Consider the following 12,151-nt stretch of genomic DNA (forward strand, 5'->3'; position numbering starts at 1 on the left):
CCACCTGGGGAACAGGTGAGGGTGGGACACAGCAGGGGGCGAGATGCCCAAAGTCAGGCTTATTTTGGTGGGATGGGGTCACCTGCTGCCGGCTTGTCCTAGATGCTCTGGTCACCAGCATGGGCAGAGCCAGGAAGGGGCCCTGATTTGGAAACTCAGAGCTCAACTCAGCCCTTGAACTCCCGGGTGGATGTGGAGGGGTTTTCCCATGGGGATGCTGGATGACTGGCCCTCACCCCAGTGGCTTGGTCTGCAGGACCTGCCCTTCTCAGATAAGGACCCCAAGGCTGGCAGGGTCTGGGAGTGCCCAGGGCTGGCTGACTTCATTTGGGCCCCAGGCCAGCCGGCTCAGAATGGCTTCTGGGGAGCTCGTGGCCTCGGCCTCCAAAAAGTCTGCATGAATTGCTGGAAGCTGCCCTGCCCTGGCTGGGAGTCTGTCTGTCTCTCTATCTGTCTGAATAGGTCACTGTGTTCTTGTGCAGGGGCAGGGAGGGGTCCACACGGGCAGCTCCAGGGGCTGGGGGCGGGTGAGCCAAGCCCTTTCTTCCTGTTCTTTCCCGCTCAGGTTGAGGCTTCACTTTCCATCAAGAGAGGCCCCTTCCTGCACCCTGGGGAGGGAGGCTGTCCACAGGTAGGCCAGGCCTGGTCAGTGGTGCACGGCCGGAGTGGGATGTGGGGGCACGGGACCCCTGGAAGGTGAGAGACCAAGAGACTTAGCTGGTCTGGGAGCTGGTGTGGGGGCGAGCAGAGCCAGTTCGGCCCTTCCCAACAAGCGAGGATGACCATGACCTGGCTCCTGGAAGGGGTAACAAGGAGGTGAGCCCCCTGTCCCCACCCCGCCCACTCCTTCCTCCACGGGCTCCTCCCTCAGTACCATGGAAGGTGGGGGGCTTCGCATTTCCCGGGGACCCTCATTGCCCTCAGAGTCCTGGCCACCCTCACCCTCCTGACTTTGACCTGCTGCTGCCTAAAAAGCGGTGCCCACCCCCCGGACTTTCAGTGGCTCCCCCTGCCCACCGGCTCCCCCTGCCCCAGGCCTGCAGGCCCGGTGAAGTTTCGCTGGCAGGGCTGGGGGTGCCCTCTCCCCAGGAAGGCCTCAGCTGGTCTCCACCCAGTCTGAATGAGGGGTGACTGGAAGCCCCCTCAGCGGGGCCCAGTCCCTCCTAGCTGCCTACCCCGCCATCCCCTCCCTGAGGGCCTGAGGGGCACTAGAAGGGCCCTCAGCTTTGGATAGAAGGAGGACCCCCAGCCCACACTGCTTCATAGAAGGGAGGAGTATTTGCCTCGAACATAAGTGCTCAGAACAACTGTTCTTGTAGCCTGAGTGACAGTGAATCCAGGAGGGGAGGGCGGTGTAGACACAGGTGGGGCTCCTGATCCGGCCCCACAGGTGTCAGGTGTGGAGGAGGGAGGGACTGGGCAGAAGCGGCCCGTCCCCAGCGTGGGGCTTGGGCTTCTTCCGGGAAACACCGAGGGAGGTAGCAGAGGCCGCTCCTCCCCGCTGGGCGGCACCCTCCCCTGCAGGGGTGGATGGGCACCCCAAAGGTGGGGGCTGGTGGGGGCCGGAGCAGGTGAGGAGAGGGCTGGGCAGCATCCAGCAGGTGGGGTCCCTGGGTCCTGGCATGCCATGCTGTCCTCAGGCCTCGCAGGGGGCATGGCTTGGTGTCCGGCCTGTCCCCCAGGGGGGCCTTCCCTCGACCCCTGCACCCCTAGCAGATCTGTGAGGTCCAGGCAGGCCTCTTCTCAGGACCCCAGTAAGGACCACTTGGGCACCCCACACAGCCCCCAAGGCTTCCTGCCTTAGACTGGGCAGTACCAGGGAGAGTGGGGCCCACAGGGACTTGTCTGGAACCACACGGCTGGCAGGGGCACAGCCCAGTGGGGTCCCTCCAAGCCAGGGCACTTCCACAGGCAGGCCCCCAACACCCCTTCCCTGTGTGGCGCTCCTCCCAGGTCAGGGAGGGGATTGGTGGTTAGTGAGGGGTGGGCTGGGAGCTGTGGCCAGCGGGATTCTGAGGTGGCCCTGAGATTCCCCCTCGGGGTCTCTGTGCTCTGTGACCCCCTCCCTAGAGTATGGGCCACCTCTCCTGTGATCGGATTGTTCTGTGGCACCGGTGGAGGGACTTTTTCCTGTTTTTCTTTTTGCCTCTCCTGTGGTGTTGCAGTGAAGGGGTTTCTGCAGGTGTAACTGGAGGTTCTAATCAGGTGACTTGGAGTTAATCAGAAGGGAGGTTGATCTGGCTAAGCCTGGCTAGCTCAGGTGCAGCCTTTAAGAGGCTAGAAACTGCAGAGCCGCCCCCTCCTGATGCCAAAGAAGCATATGACCATCGGCTCCACAGCTGCAAGAAATAGATTCTGCACACAACGACAAGCGCTCAGGAGAGGACCTCGGGCCTCAGTTGAGATCCCAGCCCTAGCTGACACCTCGAGTGCAGCCTGTGAGACCCTGAGCAGAGGTTCAGCAGTCCCCTCCCCGGACTCCTGCCACACACAAGCCATGAGGTAAGTGGGTATTGTTTCGAGATGATACATTTCTAGTGATTTGTTGTGCAGCAATTGTGTGCTGGAGTGTGGAGGAGCTGGCAGGGTGGAGGGTGGTGAGGGGCGAGGCTCATTAGGCAGGGTGTGGACCCCCAAAGGCTGCAATGACAGGCTGCTCAGGCCCAACGCCCTCCTCATCAGGGGCCTGGTAGGCAGTGTGCACAAAGTGGCCCTGACTATGGTTAAGTGCCCCCAGCTGGACCTATTCCTCTGGGGCTTCAGAATGGGGACCGGGTGATTGGTCTCGTTCCCGGGCAGCTGGATGTCTTCTGTTGGCCACGCAGGTTGGGAAGCAGAGCAGGTGGCTGGAGGCAGGAGGAGGGCCAGTGGAACGGGTATCTGGAGGCAACCGTGGCTGGTGCTAGCAGCCTGAGGCCAGGGACTGTCGTCCCCTTGGGCTCTAGAGAACCCCCTTGGGTACGTCTGGCTTCTGGTCCTTGAACCAGGTAGTCACACCTGATGCGAAAAACAGGGCGAGTACACCTGAGGCAGGTGTTGTGTGCTTCAATTTGCATTTTTAGAGCCAGGAGCAGTGGCTCACACCTGTAATCCCACCACTTTGGGAGGCTGAGGCAGGTGGATCTATCTCTTGAGTTCAGGAGTTTGAAACCAGCCTGGGCAACACACAGAGACTCTGTCTCCACAAAAAATTTAAAAATTAGGCCATGGTTCAAGCCTGTAATCCGAGCACTTTATGAAGCTGAGGCGGGCGGATCACCTGAGGTCAGGAGTTCGAGACTAGCCTGACCAACATGGTGAAACCCTGTCTCTATGAAAAAAAAAATACAAAATTAGTCGGGGGTGGTGGCACATGCCTGTAATCCCATCTACTTGGGAGGCTGAGGCAGGAGAATCGCTTGAACCTGGGAGGTGGAGGTTGCAGTGAGCCGAGATCACACCACCACACTCCAGCCTGGGCAACAAGAGCGAAACTCTGTCTAAAAAAAAAAAAAAAAAAAAGTTAAAAAACTAGCTGGATGTGGTGGTGCACACCTGTGGTCCCAGCTCTTTGGGAGGCTGAGGTGGGAGGATCGCTTGAGCCCAGGAGTTGGAGGCTGCAGTTAGCCAAGGCTGCATCACTGCACTCCAGCCTGGGTGACAGAGTGAGACTGTTTCAGAAAGGAGGCCAGGGAAAGTGTGCCTGGGCAGGTGCGTGTGCTGGGATGTGCACTGAGGAAGTGCCCTGTTCTCGCTGAGCTATGATGGGGCCAGGTTTTGCAGAGGAACAATGCAGGCAGGGAGACAGGCTTGGAGACTGCTGTGGTCACACCTGCCATCGGCTGGGCCCTGCATGAGTCAGGGGCTGAGGGATGGGAATGTTTATGAATACAGGGACCCATGAAAGGGTCTCCTTTGCTGTCCTAGTGCCTTCCCCGGATTCTCCAGATCCTCTCAGCATTACACTCTAGAGGAAGGGGCCCATCAGCCCCTTAGCACACGAGGGAAGGAAACAGGCAGAGGGGCCGGGAGTGTGGCTCACACCTGTCATCCCAGCACTTTGGGAGGTTGAGGGGAGCTGATTGCTTGAGCCCAGAAGTTTAAGACCAGCCTGGCCAACATTTTGAAACCCTGCCTCTTCTAAAAGTACAAAAATTAGCTGGGTGTGGGAGTGCACACCTGTAATCCCAGTTATTCAGGAGGCTGAGGCAACAGAATTGGTTGAACCCAGGAGGTGGAGGTTGCAGTGAGCCAAGATCACACCACTGAACTCCAACCTGAGCAGCAGAGTGAGATTGTCTTAAGGAAAAAAAAAAAAAAAAAAAACACAAACGGCAGAGGAGAGGGACTGCTAATGGGGAAGGGGCTGCTTTTCAGGGTAATGAAAATGTTCTGGAATGAGATAGTTGTGATAGATGCACAACCCTGTGAACTTATTAAAAGCCACTGATGGGCCGGCACTTTGGGAGGCCGAGGCGGATGTATCACGAGTTCCAGAGATCAAGACCTTCCTGGTCAACATGGAGAAACCCCGTCTCTACTAAAAATACAAAAATTAGCCGGGCGTGGTGGCAGGCGCCTGTGGTCCCAGCTACTCAGGAGGCTGAGGCAGGTGAATCGCTTGAACCAGGAAGGCGGAGGTTGCAGTGAGCCGAGATCACGCCATTGTACTGCAGCCTGGGTGAGAGCAAGACTCCATCTTAAAAAAAAAAAAAAAAAAAAGACAAAGCAGGCAGGTGGCAGCCCCTGACGACTGATGGGACGCAGGACAGGCAGGGCATCGAGGATAACTGTCACTCATCCGTGGTCTCCTCCCTCAGGCAAGAGGGCAGGGGACAGTCCCCTCTGCCGCCTGCATTGCTAGTGCTCATGGGAGATGCTGGGCAGGGCCCAGGAGGCAGCTGGACACGACACCCAGGTCTCATTTGCAGAAGGGAGGGCTGACTGACAAACCGTGAACCCCAAACGTGGCAGAGCAGAAGCGGGCTGAGGTCCAGCTCCCAAATCACCAACCCCCACTCCAAGGTTGGGCTCACGAAGGGGACTGGGAGGGGAAGCCAGAGGAGCTGGCATTGGAGGGGACCTGGGAGGGCAGTAAGTGCCTGCGGCCAGCTCAGAGACACACCTGCTGGCCTTAGTGGCAGGGGTCCTGTGCCACTCTGACTTGGCAGAGGAGGTGGGACAGGAGGCTAGGCTGGGACCACGGGGGGATGGGGCCCACCTGACGACTGTGGGTCAGGGACCGGGGGTTCAGGGGCTCCCAGAGCTGGCCACTGCCCCTACCCCCATTTTCAAACTTAGAGTTCTTTGTTGATACCATTCTGATGCCTTGGGAATTTATTTTAAATTTCATGAGACGTTGTTGGCACTGTCACGTCAAAGGGCACCGACACACACCACGTGGTGCAGATGGCACACAGCAGGGTTTGTGGGTGAAGCACCAGCAGAGCCAGGGCTGGAAGCAGGAGCTGCCCTGCTGAGCCGCTGCTGGGCTGCACACTCTGCAGCCAGCGTTCACCCGCACGCTTTAACTCTGTGACAGTGACTGGGCAGGGGACATCTGGTGGCTCTGGCACTTTCCAAAGGAAGGCTCTGAAGCTCACTTAGTGGCTGTCAGGTCCTTGTCATGGCTGAGTGGCCACCAGGGTGCAGGTTGGTGGCTGTGAACCTGCTCAAGGCAACAGCATCATCCAAATTCACGTACGTTGGAGAGTCTCAGCCCAGCAACGTAGGCTGCCATCTCTCCTCTGAGGTCAAAGCAGACGAGAGGCAGAGGAAGAGTGGGCCAGCCCCGGTCAATGACGCAAATGTGCAAAAGAGAAGAGAAGCTGATATCCTTCCTCTGACTCGTTTCACACTCGCTTAGGGATGCCTAGAGCCCAGCCAAGTGACAGGGCATGGCATGATGTGACCATGGCAGGAAGATGCTGGCCATGGAGGCCCCATCACAGAGGCAACCAGCCCACAGGTGCAGAGGGCGCGGGCTTGGCAGGTAGCAGAGGCTGCAGTGACTCAGGCTGCTGTGACCCGGGCGTTTCTCTCGTATCTTGGGCAGGTGTGGAGCTTCCCCCTCTGCAGGGAGCCTGACCAGAGGTCCAGCTGGTGGCGGCATAAGCTGGACCGTCTTTCAGCAGATGCCTTCCTCGGGCATGGCTGCCTCCTGTGGGCGTGCACATTTGCACCACACAGTGAGAGTCGGGATTGGAGTACTGGATCTGTAGCCTCGGCCCTGAGTCCAGCTGGGGGCAGTTCGGTCCGCCTCAGGGCAGGATGCTTCAGGGCCGCGAACACCGCCCGAAGCGCAGCCACTGTGTCCTGTGTCCTCTGCCATCGGCAAAGGATGGACAGGTGGGCAAGTCTGCCCTTGGCCCAAGGGTGCCACTTGCCCAGGCTTATGCAAATGAGTCCAGAGGGAACTGAGGCTAATGGCCAGAGCAGAGCATCCCGCCTCTTTCAGCAACATGACCTGCCACATCGGGCCTGGGAGAGACCACGGGCTGCAGCTGGCCCCTCAGCAGTCCCTCCAGAGGCCCCAACTCCAGGTGTCCCCATCCACTGTTGGTCCAGGTTATCTCTGGGCCAGGTGACCATAACTACCCAGGCATGGTGGGGCGGTCGCCTGCTGGGCACTGGCATGGAGACATGATGGGGTGTGACTTCACGGTGGCCAACTGTTGCTGCAAGGGGGATGTGAACAAGCACCAGCTCTACACGGAGAGATGGAAAATAGGATTTATTGGGGGAACCGTACAAGCAGAGGAGAAGCGGGGGTGCCCGGGCTGTCACAGCCTTGCAGTGGAAGGTGGGCTCCGTGGCCAACCTGCCAGGGGACAGACCTATTGCTGGCACTCCCCCCACAATTACAGGGTGGGAGTGAGGGACCTCGCGGCTGAGGACGGGTCCTTGTTAGTAAGCAGGAGGCTCTGCAGTCCCAGTGGGGTCATCTTGCTTCTCCAGACTGCTCCCTCTGACTGCTGAAGCCGTGCTCTGTGAAGCTGCCTGACAGAAGGGGAGGCGCCTCTGCTGCCCAGGCATTCACGTTGCTGAGCAGAGCGCGGCCTCGCCAGGTGGAAAGCCCTGGGAAGGCTGCTTGCTCTGCAAACCCAGGGGTGCTGTGGCCGGAGAGCAGGGGCGTCCGTGTCCAAGCAACTGTGTCACCACCTTCAAAGGTCAGGAAGGTGCCACCGCCCTGCCCCACGACACCTGAGTCTGCAAGCGCCAGCTCTGAGCACTGTTCTCCGCCGACACAAGGACACCATCCAAGAATTCCTCCCAGGAAACACTCTGAGAAGATGTGAAGACCATCGATGCTTTGGAAGAATGAAAAGAAGTTTCTGCCAAGCAAACCGAAGTGTCTGGGAAGCACCCGTATGGATGGGAAGCCACCTCAGGTGGGCGGCTCAGAGCTCCTCTGCCAGTATCAGCTCACTGGGACTCGCCGTCCAGTCTGACGTCTTTGATGTCCCTAATTACAAAGAGACACATGTTCTTTACACACATCAAAACATGGTGGAAATAGATAACACAGAAAGCTCAGGATTCCTGGAATCCTTTTTCCTGGGGATATCACAGGCTAGATCACTTATTTATGAGATAGAGTCTTGCTCTGTCCCCCAGGCTGGAGTGCAGTGGTGTGATCGTCGCTCACTGCAGCCTCGGCCTCCTAGGTTCAAGCAATTGTCCCACCTCAGCCTCCCTAGTAGCTGGGATTACAGGCACCTACCACCAAGCCCAGCTAATTGTTTGTATTTTTAGTAGAGATGGGATCTTGCCATGTTGGCCAGGCTGGTCTCGAACTCCTGACCTCAAGTGATCCACCCACCCTGGCCTCCCAAAGTGCTGGCACTACAGGCGTCAGCCACCATGCCTGGCCAGCTAGATAATTTTTTTTTTTTTAAGATGGAGTCTCACTCTGTTGTCAGGCTGGAGTGCAGTGGCGTGATCTCGGCTCACTGCAACCTCTGCCTCCCGGGTTCAAGTGATTTTCCTGCCTCAGCCTCCTGAGTAGCTGGGATTACCGGCGCATGCCACCATGCCCGGCTCCTTTTTTTTTTTTTTTTTGTATTTTATTAGAGACGGGGTTTCACCATGTTGGCCAGGATGGTCTCGATCTCCTGATGTCAGGTGATCCGCCCATCTACCAAAGGGCTGGGATTACAGGCATGAGCTACCTCACCTGGCTGATCATTTTTACACACACATCCATCCATCCGTATCGATTCCTTTACAACATGAGGTTGTTCCATGACACACACTTGGGGAATTCCCTGCTTCCTACACCAGCATGTTCGGGGGAGAACCACCCAACACTTCCAAAAAGTTGCAGTTCCTGCCCTGGAAGTCACAGGGGCATCACTCCGAGCCTCTTCAAGGTTCTTCATCAAGAAACACAGAGTTCTCCTTTAATAATTTTCTTTTTTGAGATATGGTTTCACTCTGCCACCCAGGCTGGAGTGCAGTGGTGCCATCACAGCTCACTGCAGCCTCGACCTCCTGGGCTCAAGTGATCCTCCCACCTCAGCCTCCTAAGTAGCTGGGACCACAGGTACATGCCACCACGTCTGGCTAATTAAACAAAATTTTTTTTGGTGGAGATGGGGTTCTCCCTGTGTTGCTCAAGCTAGTCTTGAACTCCTGAACTCATGTGATCAGGTTCTCTTTTAGTACTGTAAGGGATATTTTTTTTTTTTTTTTTTTTTGAGATGGAGTCTCGCTCTGTCGCCCGGGCTGGAGTGCAGTGGCCGGATCTCGGCTCACTGCAAGCTCCGCCACCCGGGTTTACGCCATTCTCCTGCCTCAGCCTCCCGAGTAGCTGGGACTACAGGTGCCCGCCACCTCGCCCGGCTAGTTTTTTGTATTTTTTAGTAGAGATGGGGTTTCACCGTGTTAGCCAGGATGGTCTCGATCTCCTGACCTCGTGATCCACCCGTCTCGGCCTCCCAAAGTGCTGGGATTACAGGCTTGAGCCACCACGCCCGGCCGGGATTTTTTTTTTTTTTGAGACGGAGTTTCGCTCTTGTTGCCCCAAGCTGGAGTGCAGTGGCGCAATCTCTGCTCACTGCAACTTCCGCCTCCCAGGTTCAAGCGATTCTCCTGCCTCAGCTTCACGAGTAGCTAGGATTACAGGCGCCCGCCACCACACCCGGGTAATTTTTTGTATTTTTAGTAGAGATGGGTTTTCACCATGTTAGCCAGGCTGGTCTCAAACTCCTGACCTCAGATGATCTGACTGCGTCAGCCTCCCAAAGTGCTGCGATTACAGGCGTGAGCCAGTGTACCTGGCTGGGATTTTTGTTTTTTATACTTTATGTTCTAGGGTACATGTGCACAATGTGCAGGTTTGTTACATATGTATACATGTGCCATGTTGATGTGCTGCACCCATTAACTTGTCATTTACATTAGGTATATCTCCTAATACTATCCCTCCCCATCCCCCCACGGATATTTGTTTAAGAGCTCTGCTGAGCTATAATTCACATACCATAAAATCCATTAAGTGTACAATTCAGAGTCGTGCAACCGTCACTGCAATCACATTTAGAACATTTCACCCCCCATCAAAAGAAACCTCAAATCCTTAGTGTCCCTCCTCAACTTCCCTTGCCCCAGGCAGCCACTAATCTTTCTGTCTCTCTAAATGTGCCTATTCTGGGCACTTCATATGAACAGAATTACATATACTCCATGTGCTTTGTGACTGGCTTCTTTCATTGAAGATGGTGTTTTCTTTTTTTTTTTTTTTTTTTTTTGAGACGGAGTCTTGCTCTGTCGCCCGGGCTGGAGTGCAGTGGCCGGATCTCAGCTCGCTGCAAGCTCCGCCTCCCGGGTTTACGCCATTCTCCTGCCTCAGCCTCTCGAGTAGCTGGGACTAAAGGTGCCCGCCACCTCGCCCGGCTAATTTTTTTTTTTTTTTTTTTTTATTAGAGACGGGGTTTCACTGTGTTAGCCAGGATGGTCTCGATCTCCTGACCTCGTGATCCGCCCGTCTCGGCCTCCCAAAGTGCTGGGATTACAGGCTTGAGCCACCGCGCCCGGCCAAAGATGGTGTTTTCAAGGTGCATCCTCATTGTAGCATGCATCAGTACTTCGTTCCTTTTTATGGACAATATTTCATTGTATAAATTGACTGTATTTCATTGACGGGCATTTTGAGCTTTCAATTTTTGCCTATTAGAAGTAATGCTGGCCGGGCGCGGTGGCTCAAGCCTGTAATCCCAGCACTTTGGGAGGCCGAGACGGGCGGATCACGAGGTCAGCAGATCGAGACCATCCTGGGGTGAAACCCTGTCTCTACTAAGAAATACAAAAAACTAGCCGGGCGACGTGGCGGGCGCCTGTAGTCCCAGCTACTCGGGAGGCTGAGGCAGGAGAATGGCGTAAACCCGGGAGGCGGAGCTTGCAGTGAGCTGAGATCCGGCCACTGCACTCCAGCCTGGGCAACAGAGCGAGACTCCGTCTCAAAAAAAAAAAAAAAAAAAGAAGTAATGCTGACATGGACATTTGTGTATATTTTTGTGTGGACATGTGTGTTCAGTTCTCCTGGGCGCACACCTAGAAGTGGAACTGCTGGGTCATACGGTGACTCTACGTTGAACATTAAGAACTCCCAGAGTGTTTTCCAAAGTGGCTGCACCATTTTGCGTCGTCAGCAAGAGAGTATGAGGGTTCCAGTTTCTCCACGTCCTCACCAACACTTGTTGGCTGTCTTTTTAAATAGCCATCGCAGTGGGTGTGAAGTGGTATTTCACAGTGGTCTTGATGTGCATTTCCCTGAGACTGATGATGTTGAGAATCTTTATCCCTATTGACAATTTGCATATCTTTGAATTCATCGCAGAAATCAAATCTTCTATGGGAAACTGTTTATTCAGGTCCTTTGGCCATTTGCTAATTGGGTTGTCTTTTCATTGTATGAATTCTGGGCCAGGCACAGTGGCTCACTCCTATAATCCCAACACTTTGGGAGGCCGAGGTGGGTGGATCACCTGAGGTTAGGAGTTCGAGACCAGCCTGACCAACATGGTGAAACCCCATCTCTACTAAAAACACAAAAAATTAGCCAGGTGTGGTGGCAGGTGCCTGTAATCCCAGCTACTCGGGAGGCTGAACATGTTCTGGATACAAGTTCCTTATCAGGTATATGATTTGCAAATAATTCTGTGGGTTGTCTTTTCATCTTTTTACTTTCTTTTTTTTTCTTTTGAGACAGAGTCTTGCTCTATTGCCCGGGCTGGAGTGCAGTGGTGCAATCTCGGCTCACCTTAACCTCTGCCTCCCGGGTTCAAGAAATTCTGCCTCAGCCTCTCGAGTAGCTGGGATTACAGGCGCCCGCCACCACGCCCAGCTAATTTTTGTATTTTTAGCAGAGTCAGAGTTTCACTGTGTTGGTCAGGCTGGTCTTGAACTCCTGACCTCAGGTGATCCACCTGCCTCATCCTCCCAAAGTGCTGGGATTACAGGCATGAGCCACCATGGCCAGCCTGTTTACTTTCTTGATAGTGTTATTTGAAGCATAAAAGTTTTTAACTTTGATAAAGTCCAATTTATTCTTTGATTGCATATGCTTTTGGCATCCTATCTAAAAACTTTTGTCCAGTGTAGTGGCTCACACCTGTAATCCCAGCACTCTGGGAAGCCAAGGTGGGTGGATCACCTGAGGTCAGGAATTCGAGACCAGCCTGGCCAACATGGTGAAACTCTGTCTCCACTAAAAGTACAAAACAATTAGCCGGGAGTGGTGGTGCGTGCCTGTAATCCCAGCTACTCAGGAGGCTGAGGCAGAAGAATTGCTTGAATCTAGGATGTGGAGGTTGTGGTGAGCTGAGATCATACCACTGCACTCCAGCCTGGGTGTCAGAGCAAGACTGTCTCAAAAAAAGAAAGCTGGCCGGGCGCGGTGGCTCACGCCTGTAATCCCAGCACTTTGGGAGGCCGAGGCGGGCGGATCACAAGGTCAGGAGATCGAGACCATGGTGAAACCCTGTCTCTACTAAAAATAGAAAAAATTAGCCGGGCACGGTGGTGGGCGCCTGTAGTCCCAGCTACTCGGGAGGCTGAGGCAGGAGAATGGCGTGAACCCGGGAGGCGGAGCTTGCAGTGAGCCGAGATTGTGCCACTGCACTCCAGCCTGGGCAACAGAGCGAGACTCCGTCTCAAAAAAAAATAAAAA

The 12,151-nt window shown here is 55.1% G+C and overlaps 1 protein-coding gene across 1 annotated transcript in view; it reads right to left on the reverse strand.

Annotated features, from left to right (window-relative positions):
* Positions 1-6,695: 6,695 nt before the first annotated feature.
* The window catches only part of FLYWCH1 (FLYWCH-type zinc finger 1), a 61,144-nt gene continuing 55,688 nt past the window's right edge, over positions 6,696-12,151 (reverse strand). The window contains exon 10 of the mRNA XM_025370991.1: positions 6,696-7,444. Within this exon, the coding sequence (XP_025226776.1) occupies positions 7,405-7,444 (40 nt within the window). The 3' untranslated portion in view covers positions 6,696-7,404. The remainder of the gene's footprint in view (positions 7,445-12,151) is intronic.

The sequence above is a fragment of the Theropithecus gelada genome, chromosome 20 (genome assembly GCF_003255815.1).
Source record: "Theropithecus gelada isolate Dixy chromosome 20, Tgel_1.0, whole genome shotgun sequence".
Lineage (NCBI taxonomy): Eukaryota > Metazoa > Chordata > Mammalia > Primates > Cercopithecidae > Theropithecus > Theropithecus gelada.